This window comes from Littorina saxatilis, linkage group LG3 (assembly GCF_037325665.1).
Source record: "Littorina saxatilis isolate snail1 linkage group LG3, US_GU_Lsax_2.0, whole genome shotgun sequence".
In the NCBI taxonomy this organism is placed as follows: domain Eukaryota; kingdom Metazoa; phylum Mollusca; class Gastropoda; order Littorinimorpha; family Littorinidae; genus Littorina; species Littorina saxatilis.
In genome coordinates, this window is record NC_090247.1 from 27,296,059 (window position 1) to 27,318,599 (window position 22,541).

The 22,541-nt window shown below is 41.7% G+C and overlaps 3 protein-coding genes across 4 annotated transcripts in view; 1 reads left to right on the plus strand and 2 right to left on the minus strand.

Annotated features, from left to right (window-relative positions):
* The window catches only part of LOC138962029 (arylsulfatase B-like), a 10,040-nt gene extending 1,421 nt beyond the window's left edge, over positions 1-8,619 (minus strand). Inside the window, exons 1-6 of the mRNA XM_070333722.1 lie at positions 8,161-8,619; positions 5,257-5,530; positions 3,066-3,259; positions 1,587-1,800; positions 616-883; positions 1-108 (exon numbers count right to left, since the gene is read on the minus strand). The exon at positions 1-108 is cut by the window's left edge and continues 1,421 nt beyond it. Of these exons, the coding sequence (XP_070189823.1) occupies positions 1-108; positions 616-883; positions 1,587-1,800; positions 3,066-3,259; positions 5,257-5,530; positions 8,161-8,379 (1,277 nt within the window). The 5' untranslated portion in view covers positions 8,380-8,619. The remainder of the gene's footprint in view (positions 109-615; positions 884-1,586; positions 1,801-3,065; positions 3,260-5,256; positions 5,531-8,160) is intronic.
* Positions 1-22,541, plus strand: part of LOC138962037 (uncharacterized) — a 384,447-nt gene that overhangs the window by 292,549 nt on the left and 69,357 nt on the right. The window lies entirely within an intron of this gene.
* Positions 11,072-22,108, minus strand: LOC138962016 (uncharacterized). Of its 2 annotated transcripts, none has more exons than XM_070333704.1 (6): positions 21,996-22,108; positions 19,758-19,829; positions 14,642-14,742; positions 13,677-13,817; positions 11,738-11,795; positions 11,072-11,170 (listed from the first exon to the last, which is right to left on the minus strand). In XM_070333704.1, the coding sequence occupies exons 1-6, from the start codon at positions 21,998-22,000 to the stop codon at positions 11,149-11,151; spliced, it is 399 nt and encodes a 132-aa protein (XP_070189805.1). In that variant the 5' UTR covers positions 22,001-22,108; the 3' UTR covers positions 11,072-11,148. The 2 variants fall into 2 exon arrangements, with proteins under 2 accessions (XP_070189805.1, XP_070189807.1); XM_070333706.1 differs by having other exon boundaries at positions 11,707-11,795.

The following is a 22,541-nucleotide window of genomic DNA, read 5'->3' on the forward strand; positions in this document are numbered from 1 at the left end:
AGCTGCAGAGTCGGCGCTTTTCCTCTCGGCACTTTCCGTGAGCGTACTCCTGTGGGCGGGTTGTACCAGCCGTTAGGCTTACCTGCCTTGCCTTGAATCAGCTTCCATCTGTAACGAGCGGAGAAAATTTATGAGAGAGAGATAGAAACTACGACCTAGCCGCGAAGTAGCAAATTACTTGATTTGAAACTTTAATTGATTATTTTACTGAACTCCACCCAGAATGATCAGCCATTTAAAAAAGCTATAATGCATCCGTGATCGATGTCTGAAGCCTGCCTTAAACCCCTTCAAAGGCATACCAAAGGGTGAATCATTCACGTAATGTGTATGATCTGTTGCACTTTGAAAATCGCAAAGGTGTTGTGTGGTGGGGTGTTTTTTTTTTGTTTTACTGATAATGCCCCCGCCCCGCCCCCCCCCCCCCCCCCCCCCCCCCGCTCTCTCTCTCTCTCTCTCTTTCTCTCTTTCCACATGTTTTCTTTCAACATCCAATATTTCTAACCTATCAGAGTTCTCTCTCGTTCCCACTCTCACCCCCACCCCATATCCCCTTCACTCAACCCCTCACTCGAGCCTTTCTTTTCAGTTCAACGTAAACAAATTCTCACTCACCGTCCAATGCGGATAGCAGCGTTGTCCTTGACCTCATCAATATTGTAGACCATCTCCCTACGCGGGCTGCGACCCCGGACTCGCCTCAGCTGCTTCCACATGTTGATGCCGTCGATGTTGGCGGGGATGTCGTTGCTGTCGTAGCCCGCGGCAGTCAGCAGGGTGGGAAGCCAGTCGACAACGTGCATGAGGCCGTTGAACGTCACGCCCTGTTTTGGCAGCAGGCGGCGGCTCTTGCTTTGCACGAAGGAGATGGCTCTGGTTCCTCCTGTCAAGGCCATAAGAAATACTCTGAGGTTACAATAATATGTAATTGAAGTACTGGTTTGTTCAAACGAGCTTGTTGCCATCAAGTCTTCCAAAAAGGCTCCAAAACTATTTCGACGCAATGTTGGCTCATCTTGTCACAAAAAAATGAGACGAATGCGACACCCCTGAGAGGTAACAATAATGTGGCCATTTCTGCGTAAACATTCACTGTAGTCACAATTTATTAATGCGCATTCCAAGACTGTTTTCCGTGTCTGTTCGTCTGTTTTACTGTGTGCTATCACTTATACTTCCTTGAACGTTTGGACATTCAGATTGAAGTGTGAGTCGGTGAGTACATTCAAGTTTGTTTACATTTTGGTCCAACTTTTACCCCACGGCGTTTATCCAATAAGAGGCTTCAGTCAACAATGCCCAAAGTCGCAGAAATGGCAACAATTATGTTATTCGCCAAAAGATACTTGGCTAGTGCGTTATTTTTGTTATTCCTCCTGTAAATATCAGAAGAAATACGCTGAGGTTATTATGTAATTCGCCATTAGAAACTAGATATGGCTAACCTCGACTTCTGCATCGGAAGATATTACACCTGAGTTAATTTAGATCATAGGGTTTATCCCAGACTAAAGCCCCTTAGCCTCTATACCTAAATACCGGTGTTCACCCCAAATTATACCTGTAGATAAAATACTTCTCCTCACCTTCCCACAAGGTAGTCTTGGAGCCTCTAAGGGGCCAGTTAGACGACCCCTTCTTGGTGGGCCCGCCGTTGTCGGTGGTGAAGATGACGATGGCGTTGTCGGCCAGCCCGAAGTCCTGCAGGGATTGACTGACGTTGCCCACCGCTTCGTCCAGTGCTGCTACCATGCCGCAGTGCACGCGTCTCGCCTTGTCTTGCACGTGCGAACAGTAGTTCTGGTGATACACATTATGGCATTATCATTATTTTTTAGGGTAGGGGGTGGGGGTTATTAGTTGTGTTATTTGTCTCTGTTTGGGGTGTTTATTTGTTAATTTGTTTCTTGTTTACTTTTAGTTTTGTTTGTGTGTCGATTAGTTCGTCGACTGTCAAATTACGTGATTATACACACGCTCTCGTGCGAACAGTAGTTATGGTGAAACAAATTATGGCATTGGGGCGGGGATATAGCTCAGTTGGTAGCGCGCTGGATTTGTGTTCAGTTGGCCGCTGTCAGCGCGAGTTCGATCCCAGGTTCGGCGGAAATTTATTTCAGAGTCAACTTTGTGTGCAGACTCTCTTCGGTGTCCGAACTCCCCCCCGTGTACACTACATTGGGTGTGCACGTTAAAGATCCCACGATTGACAAAAGGGTCTTTCCTGGCAAAATTGCTTAGGCACAGTTAATAATTGTCTACATATACCCGTGTGACTTGGCCGTGAAAGGTAAAATATGCGCCGAAATGGCTGCAATTACTGGCCGTATAAAATTTCATCTCACACGGCATCACTGCAGAGCGCCTAGAACTGTACCCACGGAATATGCGCGATATAAGCCTCATTGATTGATTGATTGATTAGTATTATTTATTAAGGGGGGGGGGGGGGGATAGGCCTAGTTGTGTTGTTTGTATCTCATGTTTGGGGTGTTTGTTTGTTTGCTTGTTTGTTAGTTTGTTTCTTTTTGACTTTTAGTTTTGTGTGTTTGTCGATCAGAACTGACACGTTACGGAGTATGCACACGTCGGTAAACGTGTAGGCCTACGTCTGTTCACGTGTGGTACCAGGGACATAGTTAGTGCAGCGCATATATATATGTATATATATATATATAGCTCCCTTCTTGAAAGATGGTTCGAGCAGTCGGTCACTTTGTATTTTGTTGGTCTCTAGTGAGCTAACAAGTATCTCATCAGCCTTGTAAACAGAAACAATGGGTTCCGAAGGGGGGGGGGGTAGGATGCAAGGCCCCCGCCTGCCCAGCAACTGTACCCATCCCTCTCGTCCAGCCCTGCCACCCTGCCATCCCAGTCCAATGTTGACGCATCGCTTCTATTGTAACAACCAGCCCACCAACTTACCAGCCAACAGTACCCGAAACTCTTGACAAATTGCAGTCTGATACAATGTGTAACGTTTCTTAAGAACTTTAAATTAGATTAAAAACAAACAAAACTTGACTAAATGTAAAACGGAGAAGCAAGACAAGAGACAAGATTACATCAATATATTCCTGTGGAACTTCAAAAGGCCCGTGCACTGCTTGGAAAGGGAGGTAGAGAAACAAGGGTTTGTCAGGGTCGTGGTCTCTCACTATCCGCTGAGCTCTCGTGGCGAACAGATGCGTGGAGTAAGTTCCCTTGGCGGACCAGTCCACTTTTTCGTTGTCGCGGAAGTCATAGCCATTTTTTTTTCCTGCAAATGGGAAAATAAACACCCTTTATTTTGAACAAACAAACAAACAAACAAACAACAAACTGCCACTTTCAAGCTTAGTCCAAATCGAGACAGACAGAGGGACGTTGAGAGTAGGACATAAGAAATCAGCGAAGTTTGAAGTACCGCTTTGTGCCAACGTGCTTTTTGCCACCAAGTCTTCCACAAAGGCTCCATAATTGTTTCGACGCAATGTTGGCTCATCTTGTCACAAACAAAAAATGAGACAAATGCGACACCCCTGAGAGAACGAAATGCGGAAAGGAAAGCTTACAACAATTACTGTCAAAACAGCGGTGTATAGTCATTAAGCCCTTTGCACAGCAGGCGCTGACATAGTGCTTGGTCAATAATAATGTAACACATACACGCAATATTATTGAGGTTGCATGGAGAACGACCGAATGTTGAGTACGGGGCCGTGACAAATATGATATCATTTTTCTCGTCTCATCCCGTTTGGTGAAGCCCGTTCTTCTCCTGGGGGCAAGTGCGTAGGAAGTGTGTGTGTGTGTGTGTGGGGGGGGGGGGGGGGGGGGGGGGTGGTCGCACAAGATGTCTGCGACGAGAAAAATAATGACATCATTTTCTCGGTTCCGTCAGGGCTCCCCATAGACGCTCTACCTCAGGGTCCCGGGACCCCCACTTCTAACTTAAAGAACGGAACTTAGCAGGGTCCCACGACCAGGAGGACTTTTGGAAGTTCTGTGAAACTTTTACAAAATCATTATTTATCATATTGGTTAGATTGACACTGTAAATTTGTGTGGGTACAGATCTGGCAGAAAATGTTCTTGAATTAGAAATCCAGCAGACAATTAATTACAGTCTGAAAATGGGCACCGACAATATATACGCACACAGACTTTGTGCGTCATAGGACCCGCTCTTTTCAGGTGCGTCATAAGACCCCCTCAAATAATTATAAGAATTCCTGGTCGTTCCCGGCTTCTAGTGCGTACAGTACACAGGGACGCGCAGTTTTGGGAGCACGTACTGCTCCGTACTCGGTACTCGGTCGGTCGTTGTCCCCGCAACCCAAATAATGTTTATTGCCCCCAACTATACTTCCGATGATGTAGCACATGCTCGGAGAATTCTGCCATCACAGCTGAGCCCTGTTATTCCATTATCACTCATGTTAACGAGCAAATAATAATGCCGTGCCGACTTCGTGTGTTTCATTGCTCTGCGCGGAATGTTGATTGCACGGGAGGAAATTATTTTGTTCCTTGTTCATTTGTCACCTTCTTTTAGGCACTCCCATTACCCTAACCTTATTGTTTAATTTCTCGACTTTCTATGCAGTGTGCGTAACGTGAACAACTGATGAAGATATATATATATTCAAAATGAAACAAAGTGTTTCCATGCAGAAACGGAAAAGAATCATTTTAATTGTGAAAAGTATTGAGTCCTTTACTGTATGGCAATACTGAAAATATGATTGAAGCCATTACAGGCACAATAAAGGGGTACGCCTAGCCAAAAAGCTGTCTCAAATCACAAACTGAACTTATTCATCTGAAAACAATACATGTATAGAATATACACCTCTATAAGCATAAACACACACACACACACACACACACACACACACACACACACACACACACACACACACACACACACACACACATACACACACACTATACAAAACACACACACGCATGCACGCACGCACGCACGCATGCCACGCGTGCTCTCACACACACACACACACACACACACACACACACACACACACACACACGCGCGCACGCACGAACGAAGGCACACATACACACACAGACACAGACACAGACGCAGACGCAGACGCACACACACACACGCACGCACACACACGCACGCGCACACACACACACACCAACATACACACACACACACGCGCGCACACACACACACACACACACACACACACACACACACACACTATGCCCTAAAAAGCAATGCTAAGTAGAAACTAGTAGTCATACCAGTATGGTTGAAATACCCCTGCGCCGCATTGTAGAAGCCATAGAAAGTGTCAAAGCCGCGGTAAGTCGGGGTGTACTTCCAGTCACAGAATCCCAGGTGCCACTTGCCCACAATATGGGTGGCGTACCCCAGAGTTCTCAGGTACTGGGGTAGGATGGTTTCTTTGTCCGTGAGGTATTCCTTTTTGCCTGCGCTGATAACGGAATGCTGGAGCCCAAGCCGGAATGGGTATTTGCCTGTCATCAGAGCTCCCCGGGACGGCGAACAGCTGGACTGAAATGGGGAAATGTTCAGCGTTAGAAGTTTAAGATACACTGCAAACACAGAATGCGTTAATTTACGGACATATCCTGAGAGTTATTTGGTTTGAGAGTTGAATGGTTTTGAGTTGTATAAATTCACACCATTTTCCACCTCTTTACTACGTCCTCTAAGAGGATATTGACATTTATCATTTTATTTTTGGTTTGAGAGTTGATTCGTTGGAATATAATGTATTCACAAAATTGTCTTCCAGTTTATTTTGCTGTCTCTAAGAGCGAATTGACATTTATAAGTTGAACTTGTTCTCTTTTTTATATTTAGTCAAGTTTTGACTAAATATTTTAACGTAGAGGGGGGAATCGAGACGAGGGTCGTGGTGTATGTGTGTGTGTGTGTGTGTGTGTGTCTGTCTGTCTGTCTGTCTGTGTGTGTGTGTAGAGCGATTCAGACTAAACTACTGGACCGATCTTTATGAAATTTGACATGAGAGTTCCTGGGTATGAAATCCCCGAACGTTTTTTTCATTTTTTTGATAAATGTCTTTGATGACGTCATATCCGGCTTTTTGTGAAAGTTGAGGCGGCACTGTCACGCTCTCATTTTTCAACCAAATTGGTTGAAATTTTGGTCAAGTAATCTTCGACGAAGGCCGGGATTTGGTATTGCATTTCAGCTTGGTGGCTTAAAAACTAATGAGTGAGTTTGGTTATTAAAAATCTGAAAATTGTAAAAAAAATATTTTTTTTATAAAACGATCCAAATTTACGTACATCTTATTCTTTATCATTTTCTGATTCCAAAAATATATAAATATGTTATATTTGGATTAAAAACAAGCTCTGAAAATTAAAAATATAAAAATTATTATCAAAATTAAATTGTCCAAATCAATTTAAAAACACCTTCATCTTATTCCTTGTCGGTTCCTGATTCCAAAAACATATAGATATGATATGTTTGGATTAAAAACACGCTCAGAAAGTTAAAACGAAGAGAGGTACAGAAAAGCGTGCTATCCTTCTCAGCGCAAATGCTACCCCGCTCTTCTTGTCAATTTCACTGCCTTTGCCGTGCGCGGTGGACTGACGATGCTACGAGTATACGGTCTTGCTGCGTTGCGTTGCGTTCACTTTCATTCTGTGAGTTCGACAGCTACTTGACGTAAGATGTCCTGTTTAATGTTAAAGCTACATTTGAAGTTGTACCATGTACAAAACGTTAAATTGCCCTGGTTGTCGCATGTCAATACTATGTTAAATAAGTTGGGTCTATCATATTTATGGACAACTCAGAGTCTTGCCGTCTCAGGTTTTAAAAACGTTGTAAAGCAAAGGCTAAGAGATCAATTCCTGCAGGAATGGAACACTGATGTGAACGCCAACAGCTTGTGTTTTAATTACAGAATGTATAAAAAGGATTTTTGTCTGGAAAGGTATTTGCTTTGTTTGCCTAGGAAATTCCAAGTTAAATTAGCAAAATTTAGAACAAGCAATCATAAGTTGCCAATACATCAGCTTAGATTTTTTAATGCTCCTAGAAATGAAAGATTGTGTGATATGTGCGATAAAAATGAATTAGGTGATGAGTTTCACTATTTGTTCATTTGTACCGACGAAAGTATAGTGTCTGAAAGAAAAAAATTAATTAGTCCTTATTACCGATCTCACCCAAATTGTTTAAAATATGAACAGTTAATGAATTGTAAATCTAAGATAAAACTAATGAAGCTAGCAAGATTTGTAGCCCACGTTATGATTTTAGTATGTTAGCGTTATATCTAGTTTCTTTATTGGTATGTATATGTATGTAATATATGCTTTTGTTTTGTTTTGTGTTTTTTACAACAGATGCATGGCACAATGGTATTGCTAATTTATTTCGGCTGTATATTATCGTTGTCCGCTTAATGTATATATATTATCTGTCTGATCTCTTACCTGATTTTGTTAAACCTATTTTTCTTTTATTTTTGTTTGTATGTATGGAAGTGTATATTGCCAATTTATTTTGTTTGGTTGTATAGTATTGTTGTATTTGTCCGCTCAATTTGTATACATTTATTAACTGTCTGATTTGTTACCTTTTTTTTGTTAAAATTATATCTTTGTTTCAAAGCCCTCTGGGCCCAAAACAATAAAATACTTGACTTGACTTTGACTTGACTTTGACTTGACTTGACTTGACTAAATGTTGTATTTTCGCCTTACGCGACTTGTTTGTATACTGCTTTCATTGGCTTTGTAAAACATGAATGTGAAGAAAACACTGTTTAAACCACAGGCGCACTGCGCACACCGAGACACACACAGGTATAGCCAGACACACGTTTCCTGCACACTGACACAGCAACAGAATCGAAGAAAGACACACTGCAAAAGACAGCGTGAGACAGAGTTATACGAGTACACACACACACACACACACACACACACACACACACACACACACACACACACACACATACACACACATTAGCCAAGAAAACAAACCATAAGTCAAGCCATTCTACCTGTCCTGAAAATGCAGGTGGACGTTTTTAATTACACCATTGATATACCCCACTTCCACCTGCCCCACCCTTCCCACATCACCAAAATCAACACCAGCAGTGTATCGAACTTCATCAGGAAAAAACATACCTGCATGTAGGCCTGGTTCAGGATGATACCCTCTTTCGCCAGGCGGTCCAGGGCGGGTGTGTGCATTTCTGGGTCACGCCACCCGACATCGCTCCACCCGAGGTCGTCTGCTACAATGAAAATGATGTGCGGGTGTCGGCTTCGTGAACGGCGACACGCACAGTATGAAACTGTGGCTACAAGCAGCAGCACTAATCGAAATATTTCACTGGAAGACATTCTAATTGTTCCGTTGTTTGCAAATCCACTAAAAACCTTTACTTTGGCTTTGACAGTGGTGTGAAGTTTGAGAAGTTCCGCAGATACGCGAAGAGAGAGAGAGAATGTGTCTACACAATACTCACTCTTGCTTCATTGGTGTGAACTCAGTCAAATGCCCTCAAACTATTCATGAGTCCAGTGGTGTGGAACGAAGTAAGAGAAACAGATGCGCGGAGAGTGGGAAAGCGCCCCACATCACGCGTGCTGGAAGCAGGATATTACTTAATCCTATTTACTGGAGATAATTATTTTGGCATTCTGGAGATAATTGGTCTCGTTGCGGCATGTCAAAGCATTCATCGGCACTCACGTGCACTTATCGAAGCTCTGTGATAATTATTATATGAGCATATTCATCATGCTGTAATCGGCTGTCACTTCATTAGCAAATCAGAATGTGTGTTACCAGACGGAGTTCTTGTTACTCGAAGAATTGGTTTTTTTTAGTATTTGTCTCACATATTGGACATATTTTGTGTATACGCGCAAAAGTCGAAAGATTGATCTTTAAAACACTCGTAAGGAAAATGTTGGCCTTGAGCCCTTGTTCAATAGTGGTACTCCGTTGTGTGAAAGAGTCGTTATGGAGACCTGATGCTGACGAAAATATACATGTCACTTACGTACTCATAGTAGTCAGATTTTCTTCAACCAGTTTGGTTTAGACGGAAAACATTGGCGCGGCTATTTTGATAACGAAAGTAGCAGCTAAAGGGAGACAAAAATTGGTTGCCAAAAGTATGGGTTTTCTTCGACCAACGACTCGAATAATCAAATTATTCTCACTTTTGGACCTCGTTTAATGTCACTAGAGTCATTATTTGTGTTGATATCTTAGGCGAGTTCGATCAGATATAACACACACATGTTATTAGATTGTGAGTTTGAATTATTATAGTAGGACATAGCAAATGAACAAGAAATTCTTTAAACTTTCCTCAGCCAAATTGATGCGATTGTATATTGTGCCAATGTTGGAAACCTACTAAGGTTAAATGTAATGCTGATAGGAATGTCTTGTTATTAGAAGAGCATAAGGAAGCATTTTTTCACTTAGAACAAGCGACTGTCAAGGGCGGATCCAGGAACCCTTGGGCTGGTTGTCGCGCTACTTTACGTATACTGTCACCTGGTTGTCACGACGTATGTCGCGCTACTGGCTCAGTCTGTTCCGATTACCTCCCATGGATGCGAAAACCTATATGACCGTTTTTCTTTATTTTTCTCTGTTAATTCACCAGTGGCTATGTAACATGTGTTACACAATTGCACCACCCAAACTTTTTTGCAGAAACTTGAAGGCGCGAAGCGCCTGAATTGAGGGCGCGAAGCGCCCGAACATCCTAGGGGGGTCTGGCCCAGGGGGCATGCCCCCCCGGAATGTATTTTTTCAAGGAAGCAAATTGCTGCAATCTAGGGCCACGTGAGCTCGGAAACTGTCATTTAATCATCTGGCCAAATGTTTTTTCCCTGAAGGGCCCCCCCCCCCCCCCTTAATCCGCCATTGACTGTGTGTGTGTGTGTGTCCCTGTGCGTCTGTGGTTAAGGGCACAGTCCTTCCCATAAAAAAACAATTCTGCTCCCTATCCCATATCTGCGCAGGTTTTTATGTTTGATACATCCCTCCACTTGGACACAAGCCAACAATCAACATTCTAACTGATTTATGTGTTGAATTTTAATTTTTTTTTTTATATGGAATGAACTCCTTCAAGATCCCTTTGTTGAATTTGTGTGTCCAAATAGAGGAATAGGCTTATATCCCATGTAAAAACAGGGCCGGACCAATACGTTTTTAGGTGGGGGGGGCAAAATGTTGAAGCGGGGGTCCGGGGGCCGCAGAAGGCCCCCGGTGGGGTTGAGGGGCGAAGCCCCCGTGGGGGTATGGGGGCAAAGGCCCCATAAGCTGAAGAAATTTTAACATTTATACATGAAAAATTATCCTATTCTTGCACAAAAGTCATTATTAAGCTCTCTCTCTCTTTTTTTTTGTGGCTGGGGGGGGGGGGGGGGGGGCTAAAGCGCCCCCCCCCTCTCGTCCGGCCCTGAAAAGCATGGCTAGATCTGGAATGATGAGCCACGTTCACGAGGACTCTATAGCAATCAAGCATGGTACCATCTTTGTGGAAAACCTTTCTACAATTCGGTCATGAACAATTCACATTGTTGATACTGACGCACACACTCATCCACGACTCTGTGGGATTCATGAGTAACTAAAAGAAATGTTACTTTTGTAATTTTATTTTGTAGCGACACTGAATTCAGAAATAAGCCACGATACCATCAATTAGTTTCTGTTGTGAAGCATATTTTGTTTGCCCACTTAGCCGATGTTCTTGTGAATATTTTATGTGTCAGCCAGTCTTTTACAGGTCCATTCGACATTATAAGTTAAATACACTGCAATATATAATTACACTTTGTATATGTTATTGAATGTAATAATTCTTATTAAATGAAGAGAGATGAAGAGAGATAGAGAGATAGAGATAGAGATAGAGATAGAGATAGAGAGAGAGAGAGAGAGAGAGAGAGAGAGAGAGACACACACACGCAATAGAGAAAATCAGACACAAAAAGACAGAGAGCGAGACACACACACAAAAGAGATAGAGACACACACACACACACAGAATCGCAGACAATATTTTAAAACTTTTTGTAAAACTTTATTGAATGGATATCGAAGCATCAAAACATCGAAAGTTGAACTTCAGTGACGTTTTAAGCAGCGTGGTCCCCGGTCCTGCAAAGAAACAAAGTACCTTTACATAAACTTTGCCATGGAGTAAAATGAAACGATTTTGTAAGGTTTCTGAACATTTTGTAGTGCGTTGCATGGACAGTGATTTTGCTTATTCAAAACATTCAACGGATCACGCGTTGGACTACACAGTCCGGATGATGTGGGTCGTGTATGGAACGCCAAAAGGCTATCTAAGACCTGCTAATTACGCCTATCTAAGACCTGCTAATTACGCCTATCTAAGACCTACTAATTACGCCTATCTAAGACCTGCGCAGGCTCTCACACTCCAGACCATATATAATATAGCTCCGAACTACTTCCTGTGCAGATAGGACATTATGGACGATTTCATTTCTCAACTGTCACTTGCGTTAATCAGCGCAATAAATTTGTCAAATAATCCCACTGCAATTAAGAAGCAGTTAGGCCGTTGATTTTTGGAATATGTCCAAGTGGAGAGATAGTTCTACCCCGTGTGAAAGCCTGGCCAGATAATGTATTTGACAGTGTAGTGTGCACAGGTAAGATATTACCTGTCAAGCAAATGTTGAAAACGATTCTTACGCGGTGAAGGCGGCGATCATGTGGGCTGCGAACTCATCGGCGCCGACGATGCTATTCTCTGATGAAAAAACGCACACACAAAAATGCATCTAAATATAACAAGTCGCGTAAGGCGAAAATACAATATTTAGTCAAGTAGCTGTCGAACTCACAGAATGAAACTGAACGCAATGCCATTTTTCAGCAAGACCGTATACTCGTAGCATCGTCAGTCCACCGCTCATGGCAAAGGCAGTGAAATTGACAAGAAGAGCGGGGTAGTAGTTGCGCTAAGAAGGATAGCACGCTTTTCTGTACCTCTCTTTGTTTTAACTTTCTGAGCGTGTTTTTAATCCAAACATATCATATCTATATGTTTTTGGAATCAGGAACCGACAAGGAATAAGATGAAAGTGTTTTTAAATTGATTTGGACAATTTAATTTTGATAATAATTTTTTATATATTTAATTTTCAGAGCTTGTTTTTAATCCGAATATAACATATTTATATGTTTTTGGAATCAGCAAATGATGGAGAATAAGATAAACGTAAATTTGGATCGTTTCATAAATTGTTATTTTTTTTTTACAATTTTCAGATTTTTAATGATCAAAGTCATTAATTAATTTTTAAGCCACCAAGCTGAAATGCAATACCGAAGTCCGGGCTTCGTCGAAGATTACTTGACCAAAATTTCAACCAATTTGGTTGAAAAATGAGGGCGTGACAGTGCCGCCTCAACTTTCACGAAAAGCCGGATATGACGTCATCAAAGACATTTATCAAAAAAATGAAAAAAAACGTTCGGGGATTTCATACCCAGGAACTCTCATGTCAAATTTCATAAAGATCGGTCCAGTAGTTTAGTCTGAATCGCTCTACACACACACACACACACACACACACAGACACACGCACATACACCACGACCCTCGTTTCGATTCCCCCTCGATGTTAAAATATTTAGTCAAAACTTGACTAAATATAAAAACATGCATATAAAAAAACACTAGGATACATGAAACAATATCAGCGTAAACATCCATTAATTAGCACAGTCTGTGAAACCCCGTTTTAAGCCCTCCTGTCTAACACTCTCTACCCCACCTATGTTGACCAAGGTTTTTTTGCCGAGACCAGCTGTGCTGCTGCAGGTCACTCAGAATTGTAGTAACTGTGTAGTAACTGTGTAGTAACTGTGTAGTACCTGTGTGTCTGCTATCAACACGCTGGAATGCAGGCGTTAGATGGACGTTACAGGAAGCGACTGAAGCTAACAGTCTGAGCGAATATATCCGTACCTGGTCAGACTATAGAGCCATATGAGTGGGTACGGATAATTATATCCGTACTTGGGAGACAATGAGTTAAGACTTCCTCCCTTTTCAGATGTTCTGTTAACGTCTGTGAATGTACCTCCATTTTACGACTCCTTTTAAAATCGTGATGTTGTCAGATGCTTGGTGGTCGTAATGTAAAATGGGTTTACAAAAAAAGTTTCAACATCGACATTTTCATTGTCTCTAATCTATGGTTGAAAGGGAGACCGGTAATGAATCACACACCAGGAGCGGATTGGTCAGTTAGTTTGCAAGGTGGGGGGTGCACTCAGAATTCAAAAGTGTAAATCGAGGGCGCGCAGCTCTTCCGAGACTGCGAGGGGGTCCGGGGAAAAATAATTGTCAGAAGAAGTAAAATGGTGCAATCTGAGCTTAGAAAATGCAACGGAATCATCTTACCAAATTCCCAAGTAACACATTTATTTTTATTCTTAGGGGCGAGATGGAGGGGGGTACACGTGCTGCCTAAACACCCCCCTCACACACGATGTTGGTGCTGCTTCACGAGAAATTAACAGAGAATGAATTCCCCCCAAACGTTGTAAGAATATCAACTCATGTCTGGTAGACTGAGGTGATCTCTAGGCGACTGAGAAAGACATAGAACATAGAACTCACTGTCGTCATCTATTTTGTCGAAGAGCTTGCCCAGTTCTTCAATGTCGAGGATGTTGTCGGAATTTGCGTCATAATTTGTGAGAGCTTTGGCTCCTTTTGACGTCAGTTTCAGCCCGTCACAGATCTCGTCCACTCCCATTCCTACATAGTAACAAATACACGTCAAATATTATCAGTGAGGCTAATTTCGTAAATGCTGACTATAAGAAGTCTGAAAATTATACCTGACATGTTGAGGAACCAACCAATTTTTATTTTCAAGTTTAAAAAAAAAGAATGTTTTCTGTTTGTTGTTGTTATTTTTACACATGCAGAGACGTTGTATGTTCTTTTATAGAAGACAGAAAATAAGTGTTATGGAGGAGCCGAAACTAATCATTTTTTTCTTCTGCAAAACTCGATTTTGCAGATTTTACAAGGAAAGCTGTACTCTGTTACGATTTTTACAGCTCGCAATTCATCGCAATAAAACGCCACATGCGCCTGGTTAAATAAAACACCCACATAACCAAACAAACAAACACACTTTTTGGGCCTTGCCATCGAAAACAAACATTTTATTTGTTTGTCCTATGACAAACGTGCACACGCACAGGGAACGTCATTAATGACAAACGACGTCGACTGATTAAACCAAGACTTCTCTTCTTGACCCTGTATTCCAAAGTGACATCTCTGGCGTCATAAGGTAGAGACAACGTCATAATGCAAAGCATCACGTCACGTTAAACATTGAGAGACAGACAGACAGAGACACAGAGAGAGCGAGACACGGCAAGAGAGAGAGAGAGAGAGAGAGAGAGAGAGAGAGAGAGAGAGAGAGAGAGAGAGAGAGAGAGAGAGAGAGAGAAGAAGTGAGTCTGTCTCGGTGACTTCGTCATATCAGCAGAAGAAAATCAATCGTAAGGCTGTGCATGTATCGGTGTCGTATCTCATTAAAGAACACGAGGAGGGGGAGAACATACCTGCGAAGCTTTGGATTTCGTCGATAGTCACAGTTCCGTCTCCGTTTCCGTCAAGTTGTCCAAACACCTCGGACGCCTTTTTCCTCAGCGCGGTCTCAGCCCTGCCAGTCACATAATGATAAAGCAGTGGTTATGTCAGGTGCAGGAAATATAAACATAAAAATCCGGAACGGTTAGTCCTGTCATTCACATATACAGCAGCGCTTACGCTCTTAGGTGAAGTATATATAAATTTAAAATACAAAAACAAACAAAAAGGGCAAAGCCCATACGACTCACATGCTTGACCTTTACATGACCTTGACCTTCAGGGTCAAGGTCAAATAACTAAACCTAGCAATGACATACACTAAGAACTGCTTTACACATTTTTCCTACCAAAATACATGTGACCTTGACCCAAGGTCAAGGTCATCCAAGGTCATGCAACACAAAGCTGTTAATTCAAGACATAGGAAGTACAATGGTGCTTATTGGCTCTTTCTACCATGAGATATGGTCACTTTTAGTGGTTCACTACCTTATTTTGGTCACATTTCATAAGGGTCAAAGTGACCTTGACCTTGATCATATGTGACCAAATGTGTCTCATGATGAAAGCATAACATGTGCCCCACATAATTTTTAAGTTTGAAACAGTTATCTTCCATAGTTCAGGGTCAAGGTCACTTCAAAATATGTATACAATCCAACTTTGAAGAGCTCCTGTGACCTTGACCTTGAAGCAAGGTAAACCAAACTGGTATCAAAAGATGGGGCTTACTTTGCCCTATATATCATATATAGGTGAGGTATTCAATCTCAAAAACTTCAGAGAAAATGGGAAAAATAGCTGTTTTTTAGACAACATTTATGGCCCCTGCGATCTTGACCTTGAAGCAAGGTCAAGATGCTATGTATGTTTTTGGGGGCCTTGTCATCATACACCATCTTGCCAAATTTGGTACTGATAGACTGAATAGTGTCCAAGAAATATCCAACGTTAAAGTTTTCCGGACGGACGGACGACTCGGGTGAGTACATAGACTCACTTTTGCTTCGCATGTGAGTCAAAAAGGTTAGTTTATGGAATGTTTACCAAAAGACAAAACAAAACATTCAAAAGTCTCAAGACCATTTTGCTGTGGACGGGCATAGCGTGTAAAGTAGGTGTGAGTCGAGCGGGGAGGGTAAAGAAAGAGACAGTTAGATACTGACTGACTGACTGAACTTTATATACTGAACTTTATTTATAAGAAGAGAAGGTTTCGGCTCAGTCATGATGCCTTGTCTTACAACCTCCCCTTTTACAAATACACATACATGTTGTACATGTAGTATTATTATTCGTAAAAAATGATACAGATAATGATTAAAATGCTAAATACAAACAGAATAAAAATACAGGAAAAACGACCTTGAACAGACAACAAAAAACAAACGAACAAATAAACAAACATGCCATATGCAATCAGATTAATAGACATATAAAGGTGAAATAAATGACACATTATTGATTAAAAAAATATATGAAAACTCTGGACAAACAAGAAACAAGAAGGGCAAAGCCCATACGACTCACATGCTTGACCTTAACCTTTACATAGCAATGACATCATACACTAAGAACTGCTTTACACATTTTTCCTACCAAAATACATGTGACCTTGACCCAAGGTCAAGGTCATCCAAGGTCATGCAACACAAAGCTGTTAATTCAAGACATAGGAAGTACAATGGTGCTTATTGGCTCTTTCTACCATGAGATATGGTCACTTTTAGTGGTTCACTACCTTATTTTGGTCACATTTCATAAGGGTCAAAGTGACCTTGACCTTGATCATATGTGACCAAATGTGTCTCATGATGAAAGCATAACATGTGCCCCACATAATTTTTCAGTTTGAAACAGTTATCTTCCATAGTTCAGGGTCAAGGTCACTTCAAAATATGTATACAATCCAACTTTGAAGAGCTCCTGTGACCTTGACCTTGAAGCAAGGTAAACCAAACTGGTATCAAAAGATGGGGCTTACTTTGCCCTATATATCATATATAGGTGAGGTATTGAATCTCTAAAACTTCAGAGAAAATGGGAAAAATGTGAAAAATAGCTGTTTTTTAGACAACATTTATGGCCCCTGCGACCTTGACCTTGAAGCAAGGTCAAGATGCTATGTATGTTTTTTGGGGCCTTGTCATCATACACCATCTTGCCAAATTTGGTACTGATAGACTGAATAGTGTCCAAGAAATATCCAACGTTAAAGTTTTCCGGACGGACGTCCGGACGGACGGACGTCCGGACGGACGGACGGACGGACGGACGGACGACTCGGGTGAGTACATAGACTCACTTTTGCTTCGCATGTGAGTCAAAAAACACAGTATCAATCATAAAATAAGCTTTTAGACGGTAAGCCGACCTGTTTTTGCGACAAAGACTGTCTGATGTAATACACGCCAGTAAATACAGCCCCCTACACACATGTGACATGTAAACTTAACTTCAGACCGTGAATGTTTTTTCCGCCAATTTTATGCGGTACAATTATCTTGAGGGAGTTATTACCCCTTTGGATTCTTGTTTGTGATGATAAATGGTATTTTGACTTTGAAATTAGCTTCAACGCAAAATATTTCTTTTCTAATTTAAGGGACGTATCCGCTCGGTGCGGTAACTAATAAATGGAATTTGGGGTAAAATCGATCGAATTACAATTTTCATCACAAATCTGCTTCAGTTGCAAGATCTTGCCATGATTTCTCCCTCAAGATAATTGTACCGCTTGATATTGGCAGAGAAAAATTCAATCTGAAGAAAATTCAATCTACACCTCGACATTGGCAGCCGTGGATGTTATCCACAAATTTGTCAAGAGACAATATTCCCGAACAAAAAAAATAAGTCGCGTAAGTCCAAATAACATTTAGTCAAGCTGTCGAACTCACAGAATGAAACTGAACGCACTGCATTTTTTCACAAAGACCGCAAACTCGTAGTTTCGTCAGTCCACCGCTCGTGGCAAAGGCAGTGAAATCGACAAGCCAGAATAGTGCGGTAATGGTCGCGCTGAGTTGGATAACACGCTTTTGTGTATCTCTATTCTTTTTAGCGTACTGACTTTGTTTTTAATCCAAACATATCATATGTATATGTTTTTGGAATCAGGGACCGACAAGGAATAAGATGAAATTGTTTTAAAATCGATTTCGGACAATTAATTTTCATATTTTTAATTTTCAGAGCTTGTTTGTAATCCAAATATAACTTATGTATATGTTTTTGGAATCAGAAAATGACGAAGAATAAGGTGAAATTGTTTCTGGATCGTTTAAAAAAACCATAATGACGAGTTTCCGATTTTTAATGACCAAATTCACTAATTATTTTATCATGGATCTAAAACCACCCCCACCACTCAGCATAGAGGCTCTAAACAAGAAAATTTAATAATAATAAAAGGCAAGCATTTGGCCTACTTTGTGGAATGCGATATTTTTACATTTTTACATTTTTTACATTTTTACAAATCGCGGTTTTAGGTTCGACGTGATTTGTAAAATGTTTTTACATTTTTACAAATCACGGGTTAACACCCCTGTTTCTTACAGGCGAGAATAGGCGAGTGGGGCAAGGAAGTATGAGAGGGCAAATGGGCCCAAACTCATTTAAGGAGGGCGAAATAAGTGAGGGCGCCTAAAATGAGCGCTCAAGTTAAGGATTGATTGGCTGGTAAAAATAGTTAGCCAATCAAATCATATTTCTAAAGATTCGCCCTCCAAAAAGGAGGGCGCAGTTTATTTGGCGAGCAATAGATTCGCGCTCCAAAAAAGAGCGCGCAGCTTATCGTTATGGGGCAAATAGGCCCAAACGGAGCGCTCATTTAAGGAGGGCGAAATAAGTGAGGGCGCCTAAAATGAGCGCTCAAGTTAAGGATTGATTGGCTGGTAAAAATAGTTAGCCAATATAATCACATTTCTTAAGATTCGCGCTCCAAAAAGGAGAGCATTTTACTCGCGCGTTGTCCAAAAACTTGGAATGGAAAAATTGTCTGAACGAAACCAGTCATTGCTTTCCAAAATGGCGGTTGGTCCGGTGTCAGAATAATGTGACTGGGTGAGACATGAAGCCTGTGCTGCGACTTCTGTCTTGTGTGTGGCGCACTTTAAATGTCAAAGCAGCACCGCCCTGATATGGCCCACACGCACACACACATACAAACACACGCACATCACAATTGTCGAACCACGGCCATGAATAAGGCGCACTACACTGACAGTAAATAGATCAATGATTATCAACACAAACGATCCCGATTTCTTGGTCTTCTGGTGGAATTTTTTAATTTGTTTACAAACACTCTGAGATCGCCGTTACATCTAGCCGGGGTGTCTTTAAAACTGTGTTCTCGTGAAGCCATGGTGGCAAGCAATGACTATGGTCTCCGTTCCGACAATGTTTCCATTGCAAGTCTTTTACCGACTCGCGATCCAAACATGCGGGCGCAATAAATGCGCGTGCATCTACAGAAATTGATAACTATTTTTACCAGCCAATCAATCCTTAACTTGAGCGCTCATTTTAGGCGCCCTCACTTATTTCGCCCTCCTTAAATGAGCGCTCCGTTTGGGCCCATTTGCCCTCTCATAGGAAGTACCGTTTCTTGGGCACATCTCGCCGCGAGTGACGCTAGAATTCTCGCCTTGAACGCTAGGTAGCTTTGGGCTTGCTCGCTTCGCGAGAAAACATGGCGGCCACGCAGCTGCCCATCCGATTGGCTGTCCATGGTTTTTGACCGGCCAGTGCAGACGACCTTTTCGGTATCAACCAATGGTGTTTAATTCTTGCGTAGCTAGCCATTAAACCGTTTCATAGACACTCTCGTCTCCTAGCTTCGCGAGTGGCTAGCCGAAAGAATATCTCGCCTGAAAGAAACACGCGTCTGATTTGTTGATGCTATCGAGTCGTGGGCGGAAGTGACCTTTGATGATTTGCATCTTGGTTAAGAAACGAAAACCTGGATTGGATATGGATTCTACATCTTACTGCTTGTCATCCTAGAATGTAAAAACCCTATCAGAAATATTTATCCACATAAATTATATTTACTGGCGTGTCTTATGTAATACTCACGCTCCCCCAACTGCTGCCGGTGCAGCCAGCACCACGCCGACCAAAAGTCCAAAGAGGCAGGCAACCAGGGTCCTTTCATCATAAATAAACCAGTAGATAGATAAACACATAAAATGATAGCAAAAACGTTTTCTAAAAATTACGATGACTCGTAAGGTTTACCACCACGCTGTGCATGTATCGGTGTCGTATCTCATTAAGAATCAAAGGATCGCTATTTCTTAGCTTCAGACCTGTCATTTCTTCCGGCATGAGCCTGCTGAAATGATTATCAAATTGCCTGGATATGTTTTACTTTTTTTACACAAGGGCTAAGGGCATAATTTTTCTGCTGCAGGCGTAGTGGTTGGAGCACGCGTGTGACACGCCGGTGTCACGATTTCATCTTTCGCCTGTGTACATATTTCCCCCTCGACATATACTCAAGACTGAAATGTTGTTTCCTGGTAAAATTAAGAAGTGAAATTATTTATGGATGAAAAGCATGTCAGTTTCTTGCATGTGAAGAAAATTGGTGGTAAATTTTAATAGATTTCACCCCCAAAATCGAATTCTTCGAAAACGTGTACTGAGTGGTTACGTCCCTTGAGTAAGAAGGAAAACATTTTAGGATGAATCAAATTTCTAAGTTAAATAAAACAAATTGGTTGGACAAATTTGGCCCCATGAATGTAAGGTACACAAGGTCGCTCATCAGTACTATGGAAGGGTGTATTTTGTTCAGTGTAGAGTTTATACTAGATAACGAGGTCGAGAAGCGAAATATCAACACGGCGAAAGATGAAAACGTCACACCGGCGGACCGGGTTCAATCCCCGCATATCACTTATCAGGTCATTCTGATAATCATCGGTCCATGCCGTATCGCCCCTAAATGAGACCCGAAGGGAAGTAACTCATTTCATCTGAGTTCAGGATGTTATCAGGTAGCCTAAGCTTACAAGTTAACTCGTTTTTACCCCAGGATTTTGTTCTTTAGTGCATCCAAACAACAAGAAGGGCAAAGCCCATACGACTCACATGCTTACATAGCAATGACATCATACACTAAGAACTGCTTCACACATTTTTCCTACCAAAATACATGTGACCTTGACCCAAGGTCAAGGTCATCCAAGGTCATGCAACACAAAGCTGTTAATTCAAGACATAGGAAGTACAATGGTGCTTATTGGCTCTTTCTACCATGAGATATGGTCACTTTTAGTGGTTCACTACCTTATTTTGGTCACATTTCATAAGGGTCAAAGTGACCTTGACCTTGATCATATGTGACCAAATGTGTCTCATGATGAAAGCATAACATGTGCCCCACATAATTTTTAAGTTTGAAACAGTTATCTTCCATAGTTCAGGGTCAAGGTCACTTCAAAATATGTATACAATCCAACTTTGAAGAGCTCCTGTGACCTTGACCTTGAAGCAAGGTAAACCAAACTGGTATCAAAAGATGGGGCTTACTTTGCCCTATATATCATATATAGGTGACGTATTGAATCTCAAAAACTTCAGAGAAAATGGGGAAAATGTGAAAAATAGCTGTTTTTTAGGCAACATTTATGGCCCCTGCGACCTTGACCTTGAAGCAAGGTCAAGATGCTATGTATGTTTTTGGGGGCCTTGTCATCATACACCATCTTGCCAAATTTGGTACTGATAGACTGAATAGCGTCCAAGAAATATCCAACGTTAAAGTTTTCCGGACGGACGTCCGGACGGACGGACGGACGGACGTCCGGACGGACGGACGGACGGACGGACGGACGACTCGGGTGAGTACATAGACTCACTTTTGCTTCGCATGTGAGTCAAAAATGGGCACCTGCTCATCAGAAATGATTCAGGGTTGGGACTAACTCATCTTAAAACTGAAGCCATAAGTGGGCAGTCAGGGAGAGGAGTTGCTGTTCGAGTCTACCCTCATAAAGCTGGCCCTGAGAGTAGTTGTGAGTTCTGAACATCTGGCTCCTCATCAACCAAAGCTTATGAGAATACATCTATCATACACTTTACCTTACATCAACCCACGATACAGCAGTAGTCCTACATTTCAAATGGCCTGAAATCCGGGCGGTTTTTCGTCAATCAGTTTCACACTTTTTTTTCTCAGTATTAATTAAATGAAAAAAGTTTTTAAAAAAAATTTAAAAAAAATTGTTAGCCTAATTCATTACACATTTTTATTCAGCAAGTACTGTATTGTCAATCTCACAAAATGACAAGCACAATAGGCCTCACCTCATGTTGAGTGATGTAGAAGTTTTTTCCGAAAGCTCTGAACAGAAGAAGAATCTGTGGCTGAATGACGAATGCCGCCGGAGTAAACAGGGAACTTTTCTCAGATGACGCCAAATAAAAACAATTGTTTCAGTTTCTTATCAAGCGCCGCATATCCCTGTACGCTGAAAAATTGGAGCGCTTTTCGTCTCCCGTTTGTAAATTCGGGGTGTCTTGCACATCCGTCGAAGAACACTTCCGAAAAATAACAACTAGTTTTGCTGCTTTTGTTATTCATTAATGGTGGTGATGATGGTAATGTTCTTGTTTTTGTTGTTGCGGACGATGAGACATACAGACATACGCGTGCGTCCGTGCGTGCGTGCGTGCGCGCGTGTGTGTGTGTGTGTGTGTGTGTGTGTGTGTGTGTGTGTGTGTGTGTGTGTGTGTGTGTGTGTGTGTGTGTGTGTGTGTGTGAGAGAGAGCGCGTGTTGGTATGTGCATGTCAAGGTACACTCTTCTGTCTTTCTGTAGATTCGGTTGCGTGAACGGTTCATTATTTTTCGA

Excerpts from the sequence above, each read along its gene's own strand:
- LOC138962016 (XM_070333704.1), bottom strand. Across the intron at positions 13,818-14,641 it reads CGAAATCCAAAGCTTCGCAG|GAATGGGAGTGGACGAGATC; the intron begins GTATGTTCTCCC and ends GTTACTATGTAG. Across the intron at positions 11,796-13,676 it reads CGACAAAATAGATGACGACA|AGAATAGCATCGTCGGCGCC; the intron begins GTGAGTTCTATG and ends TTTTTTCATCAG.